Source organism: Xenopus tropicalis, chromosome 8, assembly GCF_000004195.4.
Source record: "Xenopus tropicalis strain Nigerian chromosome 8, UCB_Xtro_10.0, whole genome shotgun sequence".
NCBI lineage: Eukaryota > Metazoa > Chordata > Amphibia > Anura > Pipidae > Xenopus > Xenopus tropicalis.
Window position 1 is genome coordinate 119,948,004 of NC_030684.2, and position 27,277 is coordinate 119,975,280.

The 27,277-nt window shown below is 41.0% G+C and overlaps 1 protein-coding gene across 2 annotated transcripts in view; it reads left to right on the plus strand.

Moving 5' to 3' along the window:
- max (MYC associated factor X) overlaps window positions 1-24,618 on the plus strand; it is a 36,609-nt gene extending 11,991 nt beyond the window's left edge. The window contains exons 3-5 of one of the 2 annotated variants that reach the window (XM_012970352.3): window positions 18,444-18,551; window positions 20,475-20,598; window positions 21,577-24,618. In XM_012970352.3, the coding sequence (XP_012825806.1) occupies window positions 18,444-18,551; window positions 20,475-20,598; window positions 21,577-21,692 (348 nt within the window). In that variant the 3' untranslated portion in view covers window positions 21,693-24,618. The remainder of the gene's footprint in view (window positions 1-18,443; window positions 18,552-20,474; window positions 20,599-21,576) is intronic. The other variant, NM_001008207.1, reaches the window with a different exon arrangement.
- Window positions 24,619-27,277: the final 2,659 nt, after the last annotated feature.

Here is a 27,277-nt window from a genome sequence, read left to right on the forward strand (position 1 = left end):
ATAAGGCTGCTGTTTGTAACTGGAAGTAGAAGGTAATTGCCCTTCATCATGAACCCCCCATCGCTCATGTGATCACTTCTCTTGACAGTGACAGCACCTTAAGGGTGAAGACACACCGAGCAACTAGTAGCAGCTACTTGTTGTGGCTACTAAAATAGACAGTGCTGATAATTTACTGATAATTGTCTCTACGTGTGTTTTAGCAGAGGCAGTTCTCAGTATTGTCTACGGCAGGGGATTTTCTGGAATTTAGTAGCCATGACAAGTAGCTGCTACTAAGTAGCTCCATGTGTCTTCACCCTAAACGTGGGTGCAATTGTCAGTGTTTAAGTGTATGCTGGCTGGTCAATCCCAAGAGATCTCTACTTATCATGAATACGATTGGGTTCCTCGATCAGGCAGGCTTCAAAACATCATCTGCCGGTGCACCTTCACCCAGTGCATGGTACATCAGCAGATGAGGAAATGAAGAGGAACCGCACACCACTTCAGCTGCAGGCCAAGTTGTATGATACAGTTAGGGTTGCCACTTTTCTCCGCTCTGACAGCTGGGCAGTGACATTGCAGGGCTATGGTGTTGCAAAATGGGATTGGTCGATCCTTGTGTCGATCTAGGGGAGTCCTGTGGCAGTTTTAACCTGGACAACCCTTCCAAACCTGTGTTGTCTGGGTCAAAATCGGGCAGGTGGCAACACTAAATATCTTGACCTAACATGACACGCTATGCACTAGTCTACCTGGCCCATCAACCTGCATTAAAGGAGCAGTAACACCAAAAAAGGAATATAGTTTATAAAACCTAAGCTATTCAAGCTGGAGAAAAGGCACAGGTCACGTAGTACATAACAAATAAACTCGGTAGAATATAATGGTGTTTTTCAGAGCTTATCTGCTATGTAACCTGCGCCTTTTTCTTCATTTTTCAGTTTGAATAGCTACACAGCAGCTTTGTTTATATAAACTATAGTAGTGTTTCTGAAGCAAATGCACAACTTTTACCAGTGCAGGGCAATAGAACATAATATATGAATTACTTTGATATTTTGGTGTTATTGTTCCATTAAAGGAGAACTATACCCCTGGGCGCTAAAAGCCCCCTTAACTATCACAGCCTAGACCCCCCCTCACTTCTCCCATATTGCATCGTTCCTAAGTTTAAACTCTGTCCCTATCGCTAACCCCTAGCTAAAAATGCAGAGTGGCGCAGCAGCGTACCTGGCCAACATCTTCTTACCAACTGTACACTGGCCCATACACCTACGCTGGGCACGCGCACCCCACTAAGCCTGTACACTGGCCCATACACCTACGCTGGGCACGCACACCCCACTGAGCCTGTACACTGGCCCATACACCTACGCTGGGCACGCGCACCCCACTAAGCCTGTACACTGGCCCATACACCTACGCTGGGCACGCGCACCCCACTAAGCCTTTACACTGGCCCATACACCTACGCTGGGCACGCGCACCCCACTAAGCCTGTACACTGGCCCATACACCTACGCTGGGCACGCGCACCCCACTAAGCCTGTACACTGGCCCATACACCTACGCTGGGCACGCGCACCCCACTAAGCCTTTACACTGGCCCATACACCTACGCTGGGCACGCGCACCCCACTAAGCCTGTACACTGGCCCATACACCTACGCTGGGCACGCGCACCCCACTAAGCCTGTACACTGGCCCGTGCACCCCACTAAGCCTGTACACTGGCCCATGCACCCCACTAAGCCTGTACACTGGCCCGTGCACCCCACTAAGCCTGTACACTGGCCCCTTGCACAGCAACTAGCATCTGCATAGACCCAGGGTTCTACACCACCATTGGCCCAGTTCACCTTACAGAAAAGTCAGACTGGCCCAGTGCTCCATGGCAAGTACGTAAACCATCCCAGTACAGACAGCAGCCCTGTAGCACCGTAGGATTCTGTTTATGATCCTACTCATCACAAAGCCTTATCTAGGTTAAACATTACATTTATTTAGTCCTTTTCACATTGACATTTGTCCTGCACTTGCTGCATAGCTTTCATTGAGTAGCTCAGAGCACAGTCACACCCACAACAGGTAGCAGGAATGACAAGGTCAGAAAGATGGAAATTTGTGTATTACTAGTTCAAAGGCGTGGATCCATACTGCTCAGCCAGCAGCCTTATGATATGCATTGGCACTTTCGATTCTGCTCACTTCAGGCTTTAGCCCATTTAAAGGTACTATACACACCTAAAAACACCTAAAATGAGCACATTAAATAGGACTTGTGTTGAAATTTAATTCTGCTTATTGCTTTAATTAAAAAAAAAAATTCACTTTTATTTTGCTTTTATAAAGCACTTATTTAGGCTATATTTACTAAACTCACCACCCCCTTCCTTTATAAACAGGGAAATTTTGCTCAGAACCCCCTATCTACTTTTAAACGCGCAAATCACCGAAAAAGACTTGCGAGTCTTTTTCGGCGATTTGCGCGAAATCGCACCGCCGCATGACGGTGAGATGGCAGAGGTAGGCAACTCGGGGAGATTAGTCGCCCGCGAACAGGGAGTTTTGCAGAAGAAGAAATCAAATAATTCATAAACTATAAAAAATGAAGGCCAGTTGAAAAGTTGCTAAGAGTTTGCCATTCTATAACATATTAAAAGTTCACTGTTGAACTACCTCTTTAATAGCATGCCTTGCATAGAAAATGAATTAAATAATAATAAAGCGCATTCAGAACGCAAATTAAGCCCATGGAAAAACTTGCATGTAGACTTATAACCAGCTTTAAATGTGAATTGAGCCTGTTTATTGAGTAATTACAGAAGAATGACAAGCCCTTGTGCTTGTGTGCTATGTTTTTTTCGTTATAATTGGTTAATTGTGCGTCTTTTTAAGTGCTTAGTATCTGTATTATATATCTGTCTTGAATTTTAACGATTACTAATGAAACCCATTGTTCTAGAAACACTTTGGGTTTATGCGTTTAGATTCTAAAACCTTAGGTAAAAAGGTAGAAGTAGTAGAAGTTATATATAAAAAAAAAATTAAGAAGGTGGTTTTAGATGTAAAATATATAGTTTTGCGTCCTGTGTGCCTGCAAGTAATGACATACAGGAAGAATATTGCAATTTTAGAGAAGGGTTCAATAGGAAGTGGACATAGACCCCCAAAACAATTTATGAGCTACTGAGTGAAAATCCCTCAGGAATATTCCTTTCGATATTTGTCTTAATAACAGAAATGTTACCTCTTAAATAAATGAAAGAATATGCTTATTCTCAGATTACCACAAGGCTAATTAAATGCCATATTAAACATGGCCATATTGTAATCAAAAAGGGATATATAGATATGGGATCCGTTATCCAGAAACCCTTTATCCAGAAAGCTCCAAATTACGGAAAGCCTGTCTCCCATAGTCTCCATTTTAATCATATAACTAAAAAATTCAGATTTCAATAAAACAGTAGCAAATCAATCCTGTTGGGTTTAATGTTTTATTGATTTTTTTTTAGTAGATTTAAGGTAAAGAGATCCAAATTACTGAAAGACCCCTCATCTGTAATACCCTTGGTCCCGAGCATTCTGGATAACGGGTCCTGTACCTGTATTAGAAAACATCTTTATTTGTATTTGTTTTAAAATTCCAAATTGAAACCAAAGGCACATTCTGCTTCCTGATCCCAAAGAGCAAAGTTAAACCGGCAGTCTACCGAGAATAATATATATATATATATATATATATATATATATATATATATATATATGTGTAATATATATGTAAAAACCTAACCCCTCCCTTTCCCCAGCTACAGCCTTTTATCCTTTATAAGGAGGAGCTCATTAGACAGAGGCTTCTCAGTGGACTGCTGGTTTGTTTGCCTTTGCTCATTGGGATCAGGAAGTAGAATATAGCTTTAGTTTCATTTTGCAATGTTTACCTTGTTTAGAGCAATAAATAACAAAAATAACAGATATTTCCTAATGAACAAAAAGAAAAAAAAAAGTATGATCAGCACAAGCCTTATTCATTGAACCAATGTTAAAAATTGGTATATAGTCCCTTTAAGTGAAAACAGCTACTAGTATTTTGCATGAAGGGTAAATTGTTATTAATGTGGAGGTCAAATGAAAATCAGGAATTTTTCAATAACAAAGTTAGAGACATGGGATCACGTTTCCTATTTAACCAGGAAATTCTAAAATTTTTTAACTACTTTGCCTTTTTATTCCTAGTAAGGGTATATTGAGCTTGATGTTGCCTGAGCTGGTGGCACAGTATATAGTATATATCCAGTAAAGACCACGTCCCAAGCTTTTTGGATAATTGTTCCCATACCTATTTAACTAACACATTTAGTATGAGGTTTTTTTTTAAGTGTGTGGGTGGGGTTTTTTTGTCCTTTTTTTCAGAATAATCACAAATACACAGCTGATTGGCTAACTGCTGCTTTCAAAATGTTAATATTGGAAAGTTCATTTTAGGTTAAGCTTATGCATTCAAACTGCCTTTTAGTTTTCTCTAACCTCCTTCGAATTTCCTTGGGCTTAGTTTTGATTGCCGCAGTTCTCTGCAAGCAAAACTACATTTGCGCTGACAGCCACTTTTTCTTCATATAAATAGGGGGTACTATCTGTGGCACATATTTCATTAGCAGAATCCACCTATTACTTCAAGGACAGAGGTCAGGCCTGGACTGGCAATCATTGATCGTTGTATAAGGTTACAGAGAGAGAGTGTGAGTATATTAAAGGGTAACTAACCACTCTTATAGTAACTGCTTGCATCTATACCAGCAGGGTTAGAAGCCACATCCCATCCCAGGCTCCATGGTGAGATCGGCAAGTAGGAGCATTCAGAGGACCACTGTCCACCGACCATACAAGCCAGTGTATGCTTCTGTTGCCGATCACAGCCTCCGATCCTGAGACTGGACATGGGCTAACATGGCAGTCACCAACCCTGCTGTGTGTTGCAGGTACAGGAGCTTTAGGGTGAAGACACACAGAGATACTTGTAGCAGCTACTTTTTCATGGCTACTAGACTCCAGAAAATGGACAATACTGAGAATTGCCTCTGCTAAAACACACATAGAGACAGTTATCAGTAAATGATGGTCTATTTTAGTAGCTGTGACAAGTAGCTGCTACTAGTAGCTCCGTGTATCTTCACCCTTAAACTGGCATACACGCACCAATAATATCGTACGAAACCTCGTTTCGTACGATATTCGGTGCTTGAATGGCAAGTCGGCGAGGCAACCAATATCGCAGGAGGCTGCTGATATCGGTCGACTCGCCGATCGGGCAGGTTAAAAGATTTTGATCGGGCGCCATAGAAGGCGCCTGAGCAAAATCTGCTTTCAGAGCTGAATCAGCAGAAGGAGGTAGAAATCCTATTGTTTCTACCTCCATATCTGCCGTTTCAGCCCTGAACGTTAGTGGCCAATTGGAACGATCTCTCGAAAGATTGAAAATTGCCACGTGTGTGGCCACCTTTAGTCAGTAGAGGTGAAATAGGGACAAGGGTGTCACGTTATATTTCCATTCACTAGGCATATTCCTAAAGGGACCCTCCCACTGAATTCACTCTCACTTGGAGTGTTTATATTTCCTTGGGACAGCAACAAGAATGAATTGTTTGGGAATAAGGGAAAACTCCACAGGGTCAGTTGTACAACTTGGCAGGATTCCACAGGAGGCAAAATCATCCACAGGATACAACTGTAAATCCACTAGTAATGGAAAAATCCACTGAAGGGAGGAAATAATCCACAGCATAGGAAAGTGAAGGTACAGGAATCCAGAGGAAAGAACGGACCCAACAGGCAGAGTGGAGATCATGTGACAACCCCCATGGTTATAAGTGGTACATTCCTGCTGAATGATAGTGACCTTGATTAGGTCCTTACAAAACCCTCCTTAGTACTTACTGTACTATATAAATCAAGGGATCGGGGTACAGACATCACACAGGGGTTCTGTTCAGGGTGAGGAGACCTTAAAAATGGTTCAGGTTCCCCTTTAGGCTCTCCTACCCTAACCTGCATGTTATTCAGACGTGCAGTACAGGACAGTCAGCGAGCAGGACACAACGGGGCCGTGGCTTTACTGCCTGCCCTATGGCAAGTAGAGAGCACAGGACTGGCCTGCGGCCACCAATGTTGCTCTCTGCACCTCGAGACTGGATTTTTATTTGGTGTTAGGTCCAGAGCGGTGCCAAACCCAGGAAAAGAAGTGCTGCCTGAATGAGAAACTGTACATAATTTAGCATTTGCAGTGTAAGCAGGGAACATAATTGTAACTGGGTCTTTATATAATGAGCCAACATCTATGATTCTGGTACAGTTAAACATAACATAGCCTGCAAATAGTGATGCCTAAAGCTGGCCACACGCATACCATTAAAGGGGAACTCTGCCCAAACCCACATTTTGAAAAGTAAGTATAATTTAAAGCAACTTTAAAGTATACATCATTCAAAAAATATGCAGCCTTTTCATATTTATAAATTAATAATATGTTTTGGAAGAGTTATCTATACACTCACATACAGACCCATACTGACTTATCTATACACTCACATACAGACCCATACTGACCTATCTATCCACTCACATACAGACCCACACTGACCTATCTATCCACTCACATACAGACCCACACTGACCTGTCTATCCACTCACATACAGACCCACACTGACCTGTCTATCCACTCACATACAGACCCATACTGACCTATCTATCCACTCACATACAGACCCATACTGACCTATCTATCCACTCACATACAGACCCATACTGACCTATCTATCCACTCACATACAGACCCACACTGACCTATCTATACACTCACATACAGACCCATACTGACCTATCTATCCACTCACATACAGACCCATACTGACTTATCTATACACTCACATACAGACCCACACTGACCTATCTATCCACTCACATACAGACCCATACTGACCTATCTATCCACTCACATACAGACCCATACTGACCTATCTATCCACTCACATACAGACCCATACTAACCTATCTATCCACTCACATACAGACCCATACTGACTTATCTATACACTCACATACAGACCCACACTGACCTATCTATCCACTCACATACAGACCCACACTGACCTATCTATCCACTCACATACAGACCCACACTGACCTATCTATCCACTCACATACAGACCCATACTGACCTATCTATCCACTCACATACAGACCCATACTGACCTATCTATCCACTCACATACAGACCCATACTGACCTATCTATACACTCACATACAGACCCACACTGACCTATCTATCCACTCACATACAGACCCATACTGACCTATCTATACACTCACATACAGACCCACACTGACCTATCTATACACTCACATACAGACCCATACTGACCTATCTATACACTCATACAGACCCACACTGACCTTTATATCCACTCACATACAGACCCATACTGACCTATCTATCCACTCACATACAGACCCACACTGACCGATCTATACACTCACATACAGACCCATACTTACCAATCTATACCAACACATACATAAACCATATATACAAACATTAATACTAACTGTATACCATATATACTCGAGTGTAAGCCGATCCAAATATAAGCCGAGGTACCTAATTTTACCTAAGAAAACTGGAAAAACTTATTGACTCGAGTATAAGCCTAGGCATCCATTTCTTTTAACACAGCTGCACACTAGCTTGTGTCTGAGTAGTAAGGGCAGAGTAGTAAGGGCAGCGCCAGATTACTTGTCCAACCGGCCATCCATAGTAATCCAACTGGCCCATCCGCTGCATGTAGTAATGGCAGCGCCGGATTACCTATCCAACCTAGGCTAGGGGCATCTAAAAGAGTTTAAAAGCTTGGCAGATGGCATGCTTGGAATTAACATCTTTGTTGGCAGAAGATTGCTTTTGCTGGAACTGGATAGGCCGAGTGAAGGGGGAGAGCACAGGTGGTTGGTTGAGACTATGAGACTAGGGGATAATTGGTCAGCATTTAAGGCTGGCTGTACCTTTTGGACAATCACTGGCCAGCCAGTGTTGCGCACCGGGCAACATTAGCACATTTTGAGTGCTGGAAAACTCTGCTTATACTCGAGTATATATGGTATATTAGTATCACAATAGCCATTAGGAAGGACATTCCACAACCTCACTGCCCTCACTGTGAAAAACCCTCTACGCTGCTTCAAATGGAAGCTCCGTTCCTCTAATCTAAATTCCTTGCACACATGATGTCGGTAAGGAAAGGAACATCACAGCGTAATGCATTGTGGGTTATGTAGTTCCTGCATGCTGTTTGTAAACTGTGCAAAAATTGTTACAATTTGTAACCTCATTGTTATAGTCCCTTCACCCCTGCCAGGATTTCAAAAGAGAAAGAGAACTGTTTTGCAGCTGGATTTCAGCATATGAAAATTTTATTATAGATTATAGTATTAGGGGATCCTGTGTTGTGTGGGGCTCTTTAACAAATTTTGGTTTGGAATCCGGAGTTCCCTTTTAAAATCATAGGTAACAAATTACAAATTTTCAGTATGGATATGCTGGCCAGATGTTCCCAACTGTTATCTTTGCGCCATGGATATCAGTCAGCTTGTTGGTGCTGATGCTGTTTCAATCACATGGCATGATTGGTTGGATGCTGTTCAGGATTGACCACAGATAGGCTTCCTGTGCTTTCTGAGCCCTCCGCTGTGAAATGAATGGACAGTTTAATATTCCCTGGGTCCAACACTGATTCCTATGTCACTCTGCTTACAGCTAGCCAACTTTGTATATCTTCCATGTGAAGCAACTCACACTCAGATTGGTTACTCAGTACAAACACTGCCCTGTAGTGCTAGTGCTTCAATTCAGCGCCTCAGTCTGTTATGTACAGCAGTATCAAAAGATTTTGCAGAGGCTAAGTATAGCCACGCTAGAATTTCCTAGAATTGTATGCGTAGCAAAATATCCCTCTGAAGATGTGTCTCAATGTTCTGAAACCAATCCCTAGTATCTAGTACACAGAGTCTAACACAACTCTCAGCCCATGACATGGCCTTTTGGCGTATCATGTTTGGTTGGCGAAATGTCCTAGGGCCCATTTTAAAGTTTCTTTCATGTGAGACCCAGCGAGCGTAGTGTTCCCAGAACTTCTTTTTTTCAGTTGTTGACAACTATGTTAGATAGCAGAGGGGATTCTTTACAGAACTAGGCTGCTTTGGTGTAATAAGTGCACTGTCTATTGTAGTAACACGTAGCAGCTCTTTATAATCAAAATATTCCAGTCTACTACCGTGAGAATTTCTAGTCTGCAATTTCTTGGTTGTGATATTGATCCTTGTTTTAATATGTATACATTGACAAACAGAGATCCTCTCATTTGGAGAGGGGGCGCCAAAAGAGTTAAGCCGGCCATACATGCACCAATATTATCATACGAAACCTTGTTTTGCACAATATTCGGTGCATGTATGGCAGCTTGAAGAAGCGGACAATATTGGTCATCTCGTCGATTGGCCAGGTTAAAAGATTTTGATTGCCCACCATTGAAGGCTCCCAAGCAAAATCTCCATTCAGGGCTGAATCGGCAGGTGGAGGTAGAATTTCTGTTGTTTCTACCTCCATATCTGACGATTCAGCCCTGAATGTCAGTGGAGGGTGGGAACGATTGCTACGTGTATGGCCACTTTTAATCTCGGCCATATTTGGGCCAACAATTGGATCACACATCGCTGCCGATACTGTCCTTGTCTGGCTGTATTTTTACACATCATGCCTGATAAATATCTGACATATATTTACCCAGATATTGGCCCCATAAGCTGGCAACTTGGTCTGGAGGGACTGAGGCAGCAGCTTTTATTGGACTGTGTATGGGGCAGGTTTAGGGTGAAGACGAACGGAGCTACTTAGTAGCAGCTACTTGTCATGGCTACTAAACACCATAAAATACCCTGTCATGGACAGTACTGAGAGTTGCCTCTGCTAAAACACACAGACAATTATAAGTAAAGATTGTCATTGTCTATTTTTATAGCCGTGACAAGTAGCTGCTACTAGTAGCTCCGTGTGTCTTCACCCTTAGGCTAATGTCCCACGGAGAGATTAGTCGCTGCAATTTTTAAAAAGCGAGTTCCAGCGACAAGTTGCTTGTTTTGTCTCTAAATAAAGAACAATATGAATCGCCAATACCTAAACCGATGACACTACTTTGAATCGCATATTGCTCCAAATCGATATGAGACCCTTTTTCGAGCAATCCTTCAAAAAAAGCATTGCCATTCAAAACTATTGAAATCGTTCAAAGGAAAAACCAATTGGGTGGGAAGTTGCTGCAATTGTTAGCAAATTTCCCTATTGGAAATGCTGGGAATTATGAAATGCTGACTTGTGGGAAATAGAATAACTCCCTTGTGGAAAGCTCTAGTAATTGCTTGTTAGGAAAAGACAAATTACTTGTTGCTGGAACTCGCTTTTTAAAAATCGCTGCAACTAATCTCTCTGTGGGACATTAGCCTAGTCTGCCGAAGGTTTAGGCTGTTTTACTTATACAGGTATGGGATCCGTTATCCGAAAACCCATTATCCAGAAAGTTCCGAATGTGCTTGTAATACATTGTTTGATAATGATGGGCTAACCAGTAGCAGCTGACTGTGTATTGATTACATTGGGCTACTAGACAAGCCAATACATAATCCCATGACTATTTTTCCTTGTAGACATTGCATTTCTTGCAAAGTGCTAATGGCGCAAAGTCAGGCTGCTGCACCCTGCCTATTACGTTAGTGTTGAGGCACTTTATTGTTTGGTTTGCTCATCAGCCAGTTACAGTGGATCTCCCATGATGTTTACATGCTTACATCTCTGTTTCCAAGTGTACAAACAAACAGTATGTTTCAAGCAAGATATTGGCATTTTATATATAATCTTTAATAATATTAATAACATTTTCCCCAGCACACAGGACATTTTGTTGCCTGGGCTTAAGGTGGCCATACATGGGTAGATTTTAGCTGCCGATTCAGGTGCTTTAAACCAATTTGGCAGTTTATCTGCCCATGCATGGGCACCCCCGACAGGCCTATCCTGACTGAGATCTGGCCTAAAATTAGCCAGAACTCGATCAGACAGGTTTGATTTTCCGTTGATGCGGTCCTCTGGCCCAGCGGTGCCTATTCCTGCCGGTTTAATTTGATCGGTGGCCCTAGCAGAGCTCTATCGTAGGCAACTAAACCACTCCATGGGTCTTTAGCCTTATCTGTGCCTGGAAACAATGTGTAATGTGTAAATAGAGGAGTTTTTGGGGGGAAAGATTTGTTTTAAATTCAAGTTTTTTTTTAATCAATTTTTAACAATAGTTTTTGAAGAATAATAAGCTTTAAAGGCATTTTCAGCCGTCTCCTGCAGTGATTGCATCCTAGGGGTGATTCCCAGTGCAGATGGCCTCTCTAGTCAGAAGCCTCCTGCATTGGCAGCCCTCTCTCCCAGCGCTGGCACTCTACAATACCCTACTTCAGGATCCAGACAGTCTAATAGATTGCAATGCTCTCCTGACAACCCACAGTGGGTTAATAATTCATCATTTTAACTGCTGTAATGTTGCAAAAGCTTTTGCAGCAGATGTGGAAGCAGAAAATGCCAGAGGCTTGGAGATAAGCATGTACTGGAATATAGGACATAAAGCTCTTGTGCACACAGTTCAAACCAGGATTAGCATTCAGCATTAATACAGTCCCTGCTAATAGGTACATATGTATGTATACACTGTCACTATAACATCTTTGCGTGAGCGTGTACCAAGTACTGGAAAACTATACCCCCCAAACAATGAAGGTCTCTATAAAATATATCACATAAAACAGCCCATATGTAAAACCCTGCTTCAGCTAAATAAACCATTTTCATAAAAATATACTTTTTTAGCAGTATGTGCTATTGGGTAATCCTAATTAGAAAATTGCCATTTTAAGAATTAAGGGCCGCCTCCTGGGATCATAGGATTCACAGTGCACACAAACAAGCCAAGGCACACATACATGCTAGGCCCCATCAGCCAATTAATGGACAGAATTCTGCCTTTTGCTCCCACACTACTTCCTGTTACAGTTAGAGCTGCATTATTTCCTGTCAGCTGATCTCTGAGGGGGCACACAGCCCATCACTAAATGGCGGATCAAGGGAAAGGATGTAAAAGGGCAATATTTACTGATATATTCCAATTTGGTGATAGGTCACTTAACAGAAACTATCTGTTGGTTAAGTATTCATTATGGGGGTATCGTTTTCCTTTAAAAAAAAAAAAAAAAAGTAAACCTTAAAAAAACCTTAATGTTAAAATGTTCACTGTGCTTTCCTAAGCACTTTTTCAATTTACATTATATTTTTTCAGTTTCAGAGCTATTTAAGTTTTTATTAACTGCCAATATAAAGAATTTTGTAACAGCGCCACCTACTGGGAAGTTCATGTAACTGTACAGTCAGAGCTATACCTTCAGAAAGAAAACAGGTTTCTAATGTTGCACTGATAAGGATATAGATTGGATAAGGCATCTGAGGCTTCTGATCTCTTCTGATGCAGCGCAACATCAGAACACTTCTCTGTTTTCCTTCTGAAGGTATTTCTCTCTGACTGTACAGTCACAGGAACTTCTCTTACTTCTCTCCCATATTTATAAAGAACATCAACCAAAACATTGTTGACGTTTTGTTCACAGTGCTGCTAAGATCTGGCAAAATTACAAAATGATATTGGCAGTTAAGAAAACCTAAATAGGTCTGAAACAGGAAAAAAATCATGTAAACTGCAAAAGTGCTTAGAAAAGCACTCTGAGGAATTCCTTTTTTCTTAGTTTTTACCTTTCCTTTAAAAAAAAAAAAAAAGTAAGCTTTATCAGAAAGGTCTATGTAAATACAGCCATAAGCACTCACAGAAAAGAGTCCTCTATCAAAAGAAACACAGGATTTCTTGTCTCCTTTTTTGGGAATATGTTCTTTGGTATCAGACTTCCTCTCTCTTAGGGCTCATTCAGGTTTGGGGCTTGAGTCTGCTCAGTTCTCTGCTCTGTCCCTCTCCCCTTCTCCTGCTCCCCCCTCCCATAAGAATGCAAAAGAACTCCCCCCACCCTTAGGAATGTGTGATCTGAGCTTCCAACTGCAGGAAGCTACCAAGACCAAGCTAAAATGGCAGCTGCTATCAGGGGAAGCTTCTAGGGCTCTTCACTCTGCTGATTAAATATAGTGTTCTAGGTGGCACTAATGTGCCAGATCTATTGGCAGTAAAATGCCAAAATGACTTTCCTTCTCCTTTTAAGGTTTACTTATCCTTTAAGCACCAAGGCAGATCCTGAGCAAAACTGACTGTGAGCCAGCCCTGTTATTATAAATAGGACAAACATGTACTACTTCCACTTTTACTATACAGTAACTCCCAGTCATTGCTATTGAGGTCAGTACCAATTGTAAAACCTGCTTGCTGAGTGCCCAGGAATGTACCATTGTGCATTTTTGGATAATAGTCACAGGACGGTTTATTTATGGCATTTTCCACTACTCAGTCATTCCGCTCAAAAGCCAAAAGTATTGAAATATTGGGAATGTAAAAGTAAGGGGAGCATTTATTCACCTTACTCTGTTTTGCTTGAGATATTGTTTAGTCTTGCTCTGTGGTTGTGTGTGGGTTGGTGCCCTGGCAAACTGCCTTTGTTCCCTTATGTGTACTAACTTTGCTCACCTGTAACTAAGTTGAAATGTTATTGTTTGTGGTCACTGGGACAAGCCCATCTGTTCACCATTGTGCTTGGTTTGGCAAACCCAAATTTAAAATCCTGTTTGTCTCAATAACAAGTAGTTTATCATGTTTATGTATTGCTTGTGTGCATGGCAGCACGTAGAGTATGCACCCTTCCAACTAGGCAAGCACACCAGAATATGCACTCAATATGAAACTTTACTGGATACCATTATGCATAAGTAGACTGAGCTCTTGTCTCTACCCAGTGCTGCCTGTGCTCTCAGACATAAGGCTGTTGAGTGATAACCAACACATTATACAGTGTAGGAAAATGTTTTGTGTATTACTGACCCTTGAATTATTGTACGATAACATCCCAAATAGGGCAGTTATGGTTTTTACGTTCCCTTCATTCTGGACAGATTGAAATAATAAGAAGTTAATTTGCTAGTGTTTTGTTCCCTGGTTTCTGTGAAAGTGGTTGTGTTAGGGCTCTGGCACACGGGGAGATTAGTTGCCCGCGACAAATCTCCCCTGTCACGGGCAACTAATCTCCCGGATTGCCATCCCACCGGCGAAAATGTAAGTCGCCGGTGGGATGTCACACGCTGCACAGGCGATTTCGGCAAATCGAAAAAGCCTCCTGAGGCAACTTCGGCAATTTGCCAAAATCGCCTGCGCAGCATGTGCCATCCCACCGGCAACTTACATTTTCGCCGGTGGGATGGCAATCTGGGGAGATTAGTTGCCCGAGACACGGGAGATTTGTCGCGGGCGACTAATCTCCCCGTGTGCCAGAGCCCTTAGAGTTCCCATGCAAGAAGCCTGCCATGGTTGTCACTCTGGGGTGTGTTTACTAAGATTGGAGATAAATATCAACGATGATGTTGTCCATAGCAATCAAAAGCAAAGATCTGATTGGTTGCTAACTTGTAGGTGACTTATTCTTACTAATTGCTGATTGGTTGCTGTGGACAACATCACCGGTGATATTTATCTCCAATCTTAGTAAACATGCCCCTTAGTATCCCAGAAAGGGCTATAATTTCCTACCCTTGCTCATTCTGTACATAGGTACCTTAGAACCAGGTATTCCCCTATATGCAGTTCTTCAGGAAAACTTTGTTATACTGGCTATACTAGGGGTAGTTCACCTTTAACTGACTTTTATATAGGTATAACTTTATTTGTATAACTACTAGAATATGCAGCACTGTATAATTTTACAATATAATCCATGTACAATATACAGTACATAAAGCAAGTTTTCATTTGGCTTTTATTCAGCGTCTTTCTGACTTTCAGTTGAGGTTTGGGGGTGGGGTCACTGACCCTGGCAGCCAAAAACCTATTGCTCTGTAAAGCTACAATATTATTTGTATTGCTTTTTTTCATTTTATCATTCAAACCATTGCCTGGTTGCTAGGTAAATTGGAACCTGCTAATAATTGAAAATAAAACAACAACAAAATAAAGACCAGTTGCAAATTGTCTAAATACAAATGTGTACATAATACATTTTATTTAAGTAGCAAATTTGAGTACAGGTATAGGACCCGTTATCCAGAATGCTCGGGACCAAGGGTATTCCCGATAAGGGGTCTCTCCGTAATTTGGATCTCCTACCTTCTTAAGTCTACTAAAAAATCAGTAAAACATTAATTAAACCCAGTAGGATTGTTTTGCAATCAATAAGGATTATTTATATCTTAGTTGGGATCAAATACAAGGTACTGTTTTATTATTACTGAGAAAAAAGGAAATCAGTTTTAAAATTCTGAATTATTTCATTAAAATGGAGTCTATGGGAGACGTGCTCTCCGTAATTCGGAGCTTTCTGGATAATGGGTTTCCGGATAAGGGATTCCATACCGGTACTGGCATAGTATTTAAATTTATTACCTCAAAATGGTCATTCTAAACCCCATGCACCTGTAGCTACAGACCGTGCATCGGCAGCTGAAGCCTCCTGAAAAACACATTCACACGGGCTGAATAAAAAGCCAATGTTCAGCTCCCTGGCATTGTTGCGAATGAGGCAGTGAGTCACACAGGCAGACATCTCTTGAGCCATAAGTCATTTAAGGCCATGTTTCGTAACTCCGAGCCTCAGCAACAGGGCAGGGCAGGTGGATTAGCGAGCCTCTATACAACATGAAAGTGTAGGCAGCCAGGCAGACCCCCCCCATCCTTCTTCTCTTCCTTCCCACAACTGGTGGGTGGGTCTTTTTCAAACCCCAGAAGACCCTTTGCCCCAATAGACAGCTCAGATTTTCCACACTCACGTTTCAGTGTAAATAGAAATGATTTAGCCCTTTGCCAGTTACTTGGCAATACCCAAACTGAACGTGATAGTGGGTAATGAATTGTAAAATGTCATCTCTGTTCTGTTGGGGAGCAGCAGCGCTGTCAGTATATCTATATTCCTTGGGCCACCATGTTGTGATGCTCTGTGTTCTCCCTCACTGAGGGAAGTTGTTCCTCTGTAGCAGGAAGCTGTATGGAAGTAAAGACATGTGTCCGTTCATCGGCTGATGTAACCTGACGTGTGTGTACGCCTTTCGTTTGTTTGAAAGCACAAAGCTCCTACAACCAAGAGATATTTCAGTACTGGCAGAGTTATTTAAAGGAAAACGATACCCCCCAGAATGATTATTTGTCTAGCGTATAGTTTATATAATATTAAGTGACCTAATAAATAATCTTACCAAACTGAAGTATGTGTGTATATAAATATAATTGGTGAATATTGCCCTTTTACAGAACTTTTTCTATTAATTGACTCCTGTGACCTAGCATGTATGTGTGCCCTTGGTTTGTTTGTGTGCACCATGAATGGTATGATCCCAGGGGGCGGCCCTATTTAGGACACATACTACAAAAAAGTATATTTTTATGAAAATTGTTAAAGGGGACCCCTTACCCCCACATAAAAAGCTGTTTAATAAAAGTCCTTTATAAATTAAACCCAAATTCTTTTTTTAATTAAATCAACCATACCTGTTATATATGTATTAAAAAATCTGAGCTGTCAATCATATATTGCCTGCAGTTCAGAATTCAGCACGTCCTAGTTACCACCTAAATGGCGAATGCATAAGATTTTGGGGTGATACAAAGCTTGCCTTAGTAACACTGTTTAACAAATGGCACCACCAGTAAAGTTTATTTTGCTAAACTAACATCATAGAAAAGGATTTGGAATAATTTTTTAGGGTGACAGGTCCCCTTTAACTTAGATGAAGCAGGGTTTTGCATATGGGCTCTTTTATGCAATATATATATATATATATATATATATATATATATATATATATATATATATATATATATATATATATATATATATATATATATATATATAAAGTCCCTCTGTTTTCCATGGTGGGCACTGCACAGATTCTTTGGAAAACAGAGGATCCATAACATGGAAGAAGGTGAGGCAGGGTTTGAATTAGTCCTCTGTTCTGTGGTGTAACTACCATACAGCAGATCTTGCAGTCGTGTGGTAAAGGCAACAGGCCCGGACTGGCAATCTGTGGATTCTGGCAAATGCCAGAGGGGCTGCTGTAAGGTGCCATAGACACTCACTATTTAGTGGGCTGGTGGGGGGCTGTTTGGGCCTCTGCGTACTTTGTTTACACAATAAGCCCTGGTATTTCAAGTATGGACCTGGGGGGTACTGTGGGGCCTGGGCCATTAGGGCTGCTGTATGGTAGTCCTTCTCACTACCCCTTTTGCTGTTTAATTTCCACCGCCAGCAACAAACAAAGAAGTAAGCAGGCAAGCGACTGATGGTGGGGTGGAGGGGCGAAGGAAAAACTCAGTGCGCCTTGCCCTCTACAGTTTATTTTCATGGAGGGACTGGGCCCATTGTAGTTATACCACTTACTCTGCTACTCTGCTCATATTTGCTTCTACTTAAGCACCAACATAGTAAAGTAAATAGGTGTATACACTAAATCTACAGATTACATACAGAAACAATCAGTTACTGACAAAAGGTAATAAGAGCCCTGCCAAAATAAGCTTACATGTTTAAGTGTGTAAACAAAAGTTATTTATGTTTCCTAAATAGAAATTTTATATACACTCTTGGATTTGGTGAATAAAAAAATAAAGCAAAAATATATAGGAATTTTTGCTTTCCTTGGGGAAAACCACAATGTAGTGTTCAAAACATTGGAAATTCTTTCTGTGCAATAAGTTATTGCCCCTGATCCTGTTGAGAGCAGTACTGATTGATTCAGCAGTATATATATATAATTTTTACTTTTAATGTATATATATACATTGTGTGTGTGTGTGTTGCATGTGTGTGTGTATGCATGTAATAGATCAAAAATGTCAGCACTCTAGGGATTTGCTTTGAAAATAAAGGGAATATTTATGATTAGAGCAGGAAAAGCGCACTTCTCCTGTTCTTGATAAAGATCCATGTGGGGACTGGAATGTCAGGTTAATAACAGTTTTCCTTTATTTTTCAGCGCAAATCCCGAGAGTGCTGACATTTTTGTTCTATTGCATTATTTTTAGTTTGCTCAGGCACTCGGGTTTCTATTGTGCAAATGGCATGCATCATATGAACTATTATTTAGATAATTATGATTTTGATATTATGTTAAAAAGTGATGGATTTTTATCCTTGAAACAAACAGCGCTTCTCTGCTGACATTTCAAATTGTGTTTCTAGGCAGACAAACGAGCCCATCACAATGCACTGGAGCGGAAACGCAGGGACCATATCAAGGACAGCTTCCACAGTTTAAGGGACTCTGTACCATCACTCCAAGGCGAAAAGGTCAGTCCAATATATATTGTGTATCCCTGAATTTCATAAGTGGAGCATTTTTACATAGTAATATATTGAAATAATGGCATTTTTTAAGTCTGGGATAAATTACTCTTTTACCCTTTTTGCTTTTAATGCTTTGTACTAATAAAGTTTTTTGGAATTTGTATAAGTTTCAAATGAGAGCACCAATATGGTGAATTGGGTGTGCTTGTTTTTATGCTCTGTAAAGTTTTCTAGGCTTTGAACAGGCTTCAATCATGAGAGTATTAATAAGGTGGACTGGGTGTACCTTCATATGCATTTCAAATTGAAGCCTTTTTATGATTGGTGGGACCACCTTTAAATATCTTGTGATTGCTGTTGCATCTTTGCCTATGATTAAAGGAACAGTAACACCAAAAAAGTGTATAAAATAATTAATATACTATGTACTATTGCCCTGCACTGGTAAAAGTTGTGTGTTTGCTTCATAAACACTACTGCAGTTTATATAAATACCCTGTTGTGTAGCCATGGGGGCAGCCATTTAAATTGAAAAAAGGAGAAAAGGCACAGGTTACTAAGAAGATAACAGATAACTGTGTAGAATACAATGGGAATCTGCTACTTATCTGTTATCTGCTTATGTAACCTGTGCCTTTTCTCCTTTTTTCAATTTAAATGGCTGCCCCCATGGCTACACAACAGCTATTTCTATTAACTATAGTAGTCTTTCTGAAGCAAACACACAACTTTTACCAGTGCAGGGCAACAGTACATTATATTTTAATTATTTTAAAACATTTTTATTTTTTAGTGTTACTGTTCCTTTAAAGAGACACTGACACCAGAAAGTAAACCATTTTTTACATCTATCATAACATTATCTTTGCATGGTATTGATAACTTTGCCTTAAAAGTATTTGCCCCATGCTTTTACATTAGCTATCTGATCCCCCATTCTCCTCATATTTGTGCATCAGGAATCCATTAGCATTCGAATTTATAACTGACAGTTTGAGAAAGGACAGTCATGTTAGTAAAACAGGTATGGGAAGTTCAAATAACAATTATTACAAAAGCAGCCCTATCCATTAAAAATGATCAATTTGACCTATAGGGAACTTTAAAATGATACTGACACTAAAAAACTACTTTTCAAAATATATTCATATTTACATGTACATTATAAGTGTCTGTGACTCCAATAAAGTTCATTTTTAATCAAGAATTCTGTCTGAAGATTTGCTCAGTGAGTGCCTGCTCTTCAAAAAATAGTTGGTTCAATGTCACCAACAAAATTAAAGGGATTTTTTGGGGGTGCAGCTGCCCAAATTCCCAGTATGTATTCTAAGTTTTAGAAAGTGTGAGTTTTTTGTGCTCCCAGGAGGTCTGGTCATGTTATATGCCCTTTCTGCTCTGCATAGTAGGCACAGTCTAATAACCCATTAGCCATAGGATCAAAATAAAGATTTGCAGATCACTGGAAAATGTTTGTGAAATATTGCACTTATTTTATACTTCCTTTCACAATACAGGTATAGGATCCTTTATCCAGAAACCCATAATCTATAATAATTGTATATAACATGCCTAACAAATAGGTATAAAGTAGGTGCTAATAATTGCCTCCTTTTTATTGTTTGGCAGTATCAGTTCTAACTAACACCCAGCATCCTCCAACCACAAAACTGATCCCTGGTGTTGTAGTTCTGCAACAACTGAAGCAGTAAAGGAATGTCATAAAAAAAGTGTCTGTGTATTGTAAGTTGCAGTGAAATGATCTGTACAGTATTAGCAAAAAATGAGCTGCTGTACTGCTTAGTAAATAAACCAGCATATAACCTACACTAACATTTTTTTTTTTTTTTTTTTTATGGTGGTGGAATACAAGGCCTTTGGCTTACTTGCATTAACTAGTTGTTCAATAACCTTTCATTTCTGGTACAGGCATCGAGGGCCCAAATACTGGACAAAGCTACAGAGTACATTCAGTACATGAGGAGGAAAAATCACACACACCAGCAAGATATCGATGACTTAAAGCGACAGAACGCTTTATTAGAACAACAAGGTAAATGAGATTTATTTTAGGGTTACATAGAACATACAAAGCAGCCATTGTTTATTTGTTCAACCATGTACAAAGTCCCAAGCCATATACTGGACCAGTTTGTCATTTGAATATATATATGAGCAAAAGTAAACAAACAGCAGAGCCCGGAAGCAAAAAAACTGTGCGTATGTCGCATTCCCTAGCCTCTGTGTTTACTTCAGACCTCCTTGGCTACCATTAGGTAACGGCTCAGCCTTAAGCTGGCCATATTCTCACCGATAATATCGCATGAAACCTTGTTTTCATACGACATTCGGGGCGTGTATGGCTGCTCAAAGAGGTTACCGATATTGCAGAAGGCTGCGGATATCGGTCGACTTGTTGATCGGGCAGGTTAAAAGATTTGGATTGGGCGCCATTGAAGGCGCCCGAGAAGAACTACGTTCAGGGCTAATCGCCAGGTAGAGGTAGAATTTCTATTGTTTCTACCTCCATACCTGAACGTCAGTGGAGGGTGGGAACGATCTTTCATGGGACAAATGGTCGCGCAAAAGATCAGAATCGCTACGTGTATGGCCACCTTTTATTGAGGGCACCTAATTTGGGTTCCATTCATATGCTAAGAGAAGTGTAGTTTATACATCACAACTCATTTTGCAACCCTAGGGAGCAGTGGAGACTTGGGCAGGCAGTGACTTTGGTGATGGGCTAAAGGGAGGCAAAAAGGCATTTGCTGTAAAGTAAATAAAGTAAAAGGGAACTAAATCCCCCTTCACAGCCCTGCTCACTCCCCAAACTTATTGGTCCAACTGCAAAAATGTCATGTATTCCCCCCTATACCTGGTGGTAAAGGTGTATTACATCTTAGCAACTGATGTTCCCTTGACATGACCTGCTAATTGGTTTTTGACTGGTTTAAAGGCAATGAATGGATAACTAATGTAAGAAACGTATAGCAGAGTGACCCTAATGATTTGTCTGTTCCCCCCACTGTAGTTCGTGCACTGGAAAAAGCAAAATCCAGCTCTCAGCTGCAGTCCAATTACTCAAGCTCTGAGTCGGAAACTGAAGAACCCCAAAGCAGAAAGAAACTACGGATGGACGCGAGCTAGACTGGCCACAGCAATAAAACCAGCAGCCTGTACCAAGCTTCACTTCGGCCCCATATTAGCCCCTCATTAGCCCCGTCCAGCTCTTTTACAGACTTTTTTTTTTTCTTTTGGCCTCATCCTAATATTGTTATGCTCTTGGACTGCATTTTTTTTAATGAATTTGGTCCCTTCACTGTCTTCTGATTCATTAGTTTATTTTCTCCCCATTACTGTTATTTAAATATAAAGTACCATCCATGTTTAAAATGGATCGGATTTGAAAAAAGTTGGAAAAAAAAACGCCCGTCTATGTTGTATGTGTTCAGTTGCATGGTATAACCCAGATTGCTTGCCTGCAGCCTGGCAGCTGTATGGTGTAGGGCAGGTTTGTGCAGCCTGTGAAAGGTAAAAAAAAAAATGTGCAAATGCATTTATTTGTGCGTTATTTGTGTCACACTAATTATTTAATGTCCCATCTGGTTGCTTTTTTAGCCTTGACAAATAGAATTGACCTCTGCTCCACCCTAAGTTTCCGATAGGTACATGGTGCTGCCCACGTGGGTTCAGATAGGTGTTCGTTGGTAGCTATTGAAGCTTTCTTATCAGTGCCCTTTGAGGATGCATTTTAGTCACAGAAACCCTAGGAAATGTATATTGGGAGCAAATTAATTGTGATATTTTTAAGTTCATTTGGTGCCTCACACCTTTACTAAACTCTTTAAAGTACTGGGTATCAGATGTTTTTTTTTTTTTAGGTTCAAGCTCTTCTTGGAGGACCAACCATTGATTAGGGCCCCCCTTTGGTTTATAACAAGTTCACAGATATAGGAAAGCATTGCTGTGCCAGTCATTCATTAGTAGTTCCAAGAATATAAATGTTCAGCTTCTCTTAATTGACCGTCTAGCTGGGCTTTCAGGGGTATCTATAAGAGCACATGGGCATTTCCCCCAAACTTTACTCTAACTGGACTGTGAACCCCCCTGCCCCCTGCCTCCAGGCTTGCCACTTGTACTGGAAAAAGCAGTCCAGCTGCTGAGGGGACCTGTGGCTGTACCACCAAATGGACAAACGTCACATGAGCTACTTGTTTTAGGTCACCAAATGAGTAGATCCTTCCCCAAGTAGTTGGCTCCATCATCTGGGTATCTCTGCTGAACAGCAAATCACCTGTTCCATTGGTGCAGACTGCATCTGATGGGATTGATCTCCAAATGAGCCATTTTGGCTCCATACACAGCCAACAGGCATCATTCTCACCCATTTTTCCAGCCAGGGTCTACCTGTGCACAGTATGCTTTCTGAGCTCTAGAAAGACCCACTCCTCCCTTTGAAACCAATACTTTAAATTCAAGGTTGGAGAAATCAAAACCAACATCAATTAAGGCCAGGGTGCTGAGAGATGAAGTACAGCAATATCCTAAGAGGTTGCTTGTTTCCTTCATCTTGATATATAAGGTTACCATAGGTTCATTTTGAGGGGCCCTTTTAGGGCTCTAACTTAATGCCAAGTATTTTGTTTACCCAGAGCCAATCAGAACAGCCTTGCCTATGATAGAGCCCTGATCTACACACAGTTTACACCAGGGCCAATCAGAATGGCCTTGCCTAGAGCTAGAACCCTGATATACACACAGCTTACACCAGGGCCAATCAGAATGGCCTTGCCTAGAGCTAGAGCCCTGGGTTACACACAGCTTACACCAGGGTGATATTCTATTTCATTAAGCTTTTCCCCCCCACTGATATACATAACCCATTTCCCCCAACGCTCAGCAGCTGAACTTTGCCATTTGCACTGGGTTACCTTGAAGCACACGGACCTCAACAAAAATGAATTAATTCCTGCTTCTTACTAGTGATTTGACCGGCGTGCAAGTGGGTTTTTTTTTTTTTTTTTAGGTATTTGTTTTTCTGCTCTATATGTATCTGCCAAAAGGAAGGGGTTCATTACCGACCAGCAGTCTTACCCAACAACATGCAAAGCTACTCATCTATGTATGTCCATTCTATAAATATATATATTTGGTATTGTTTATTTTCGCACTGTTTTATCCCCTTTTTTTTTGTTATTTCACCTGTTTCTGGCAGGAAGAAAAATACAGCTCATTTAATGAAGAGGAAATTGTCTTTTTTTTTTTTTTTTTTTGCATGTTTTTTTATGTTATATAGATTTGTACCCATTTAATGTATTGATGGTCTGATGGTTTAAAGGTGCATTTCTCCCCACAATAAGGGTCTGTGTCACAAAGCTCATGACTTTTTTTAGTCCGTTATATAGAGACAAATGCAATAGCACCGAGTGGCTCTGCGCCCATATGTATTGCAAATGCAGAGAAGGGGGATCACTCCGTTCCCATTGATATTTTTAAAATAACGTGATTCTATTTCCTTGGAATACATCCACAGCAAGCACTTTTCATAAGACTAATGTCCGTGGCATAGCTATGAATTATTTGCCATAATATTGCTCAGTACTGCTCAGTCATACAAATATCCCCCTTACTTTATTTTTACTTTTTACCAGAGGGGAAATGCACCTTGTGGCACCGGAAGGGTAAGAGATGATTGACCGATTATGTGGACGTCCCATGCAATGCTATGTAATGTTTTATATTGCTCCAAGTGATCATTTCTGATTAGCAGCTTACCGTACCCGGCCCGACCACAGTGGCAGCTATTATACAATACATGGTGCCCATTAGGTGTGCATGTGAGCACTAGCCCCCATGAAGGGTTTGGTAAACCAGTGGCACAAAGACAAATTCCAATTTTTTTTTGTGTTATTCATTAATGTTTGTCCCATCATAAACCCTTCATTTTTTTCATGGCCTTTTCTCCCCACAGAAACCATAAGGATGTTGTACATACAGCCCAGTGACCATCTCAAAGTTAAAGCTGTCCTTTACTATAAGACTATAAAAAAAAATAAATCTTATTTTATCCTTATTGCTTGATTCCTCCTTTATTCCGTTCTATTTAATCTCTTTTGTTGTGCAGATTTAAGGGGTGTATTTATTAACACTGGAGACAAACATCGCCGTGATGTTGTCCATAGCACCCAATCGGCAATTAGATTTGAACAGTCACCTACAAGTTAAGGTCCCCATACACGGGCCGATTCTAGCTGCCAATATCGGTCCCTTAGACCGATTCGGCAGCTAATCAGCCCGTGTATGGGGACTACCGACGGGCCTGCCAGACCAATATCTCGCCTGAAATCGGCCAGATAACAATCGGGCAGGTTAAAAAAATCTAGTCGGATCAACGAGCTAATGCGGTCCCCAGACTGACTTAGCCTATACCCGTCGTTATAATTCGATCATTTGGCCCCAGGGCCAAACGATCGAATTAGCCTGGATTCTCCAGATATCGCCCACATGTAGGTGGGAGATATCGGTTGCCAAGCGAGCGGATCTGAAGGTCTATGGGCACCTTTAGAAAACAAATGCAAAGATCTGATTGGTTGCTATGGGCAATATCACTGGTCCAATTGCCTTAAGCTGGCCATACACGCAAAGAGCTTTCTGGATAATGGGTTTCTGGATAATAGATCCCATACCTGTACAAATAAACCACTAATACCGCACAATAGGCTTTTTTAATAGTTGCTAGAAGAGTTTTCCCTTGTTTTACACAAGTTTCTATATTGAAAATGTTAAAGACCTTTGCTTGAAGCTTCCACAGAATGATCTGTGCTAGAAGGGGGGTTTCTTCCAGTCTCGTAGGACAATTCAAGCTTTTAAGAAACTACACTCCCAACATAGGTTTTGTTCTGCATGTTTGAGGGTTTAGTTGTGGCTAAGGAAATGCAATGTACATATACAGTATGTAGGGTTGCCACCCAGTAAAATACCGGCCAGGGCTGAGTCCAGTATTATAAATTCACTGGCAATGTACTTACTATTAAATATGTAATGCCTAATATTTTGCCTCTAGCCCATCCCAATTCTGCTCCCACTCCACCTTCATCCCACCCATTACCTCTTCCACTCTGCAGCTCCCTATGGTTTCCCAGACAGTTTAGCAGCTTTGCCCCTTTCCTCCTTGTCACAGTCCCATCCATTTTTCAGTCCTGCCACCCATGCCAAGGCTGAGTCCGGTATTATAAATTCACTGGCAATGTACTTACTGTTAAATATGTAATGCCTAATATTCTGCCTCTAGCCCACCGCAATTCTGCTCCTGCTCCGCCTCCATTCCACGCATTGCCTCTTCCACTCTGCAGCTCCCTATGGTTTTCCCGACAGTTTAGCAGCTCTGCCCCTCAGTGGGGTAACTTGAGTTTGTGGGGCCCCCCTACAAGGAACGTTTGATGCCCCAGCCATTTATATTAGCATGGCACGTGGCATCACACGGCTGTGACCCAGAAGCAGCGGCAGCAGGTGCTTGTAGGTCCCCTCAGATCCCAGCGGCAGGGGGGCCCCCTGTATTGCGGGGTCTGTGGGAGCCTTATTTACGCCACTGCTGCCCCTCTCCTCCTTGTCAAAGCCCTATCCATTTTTCAGTCCTGCCACCCCTGCCTGTCACCAGTAAGGGGCCACAAAAAAGGTGACAAACTTTACTCTTAATAGGACTAAATTATGTAAATCCATGATAGAGAAGCAGATTTGGGCAAACTATTTTTTATATAAAGAGGGAAACAGACTGGTGACAGAATGGAGCACGCCTATATAAAGCACTGGTAAAGCCCCATCTAGAGTAAAAAATGTTATTTTTTGAGCAAACACAAAAACCATAATGAAATTTTTCAGAGAAGGGGAAACTTAACTTAATAAAAAAGTTGTCTTTTTAGTAAACAAGGCCTTCAAAATGGGCACCCAATATTCAAGGTGAGGTTTTGCCGATGACCTATGATGTGCCGGTATCGCCTCCCTCTTCCTCACTGACCCATATTATACAGTTTTATATTTGATTTGCTTTCACTTTAGTACTGGGTTATTCAGGTATTGGGCTTCTGACCATAGTGACACACAATTGTGCCAAGGAAATCCCCCCGGCAACTGTATTCTAACCCAATTTAAAACAACAACAACATTCCTTTCTGTTTAGATGACAGTGTCTTTTTATTTGCTCAACACCTTATTAAATATACAGCCCCTGATTTTTCAAAAAATATCTGTATCACACAAGCAAAAATTCAAGGCAGGGCAGTAAAATGCACTTGGCTTCACTGGTACATCGGCTTCATTTTTGCAGCAGGCTTTCCAATCTGTAGCTACAGCCTCTGCGCAGTAGAAGTCACCTCAGAGTTCCATGACCTGTATAAAAGCATTCGGTCTACACTGGTTTTATATGGTCATGAACTTCTCTGTGATTTATAATATCCTTATATTTTACAATATGGTTACATTATTTACTATAGACATTCTGTGCAACAAGCAACTAAGTTATATATATATATATATATATATATATTGTGGTATATTCTAGCTGGCCAAGTGAGGCATGGTCATGAAATGGTGAGTGCAGAGTAGAGATCTACACGGGTCTGTTTTTTTACACCCATGCCTTACCTGTCCCGGCTTTTATCCCTATGCAGTTCCACCTGACCCACCCCCATAGTATGTGACACGTGTGAAATCACATGCTAAGCCGTTCCCATGAA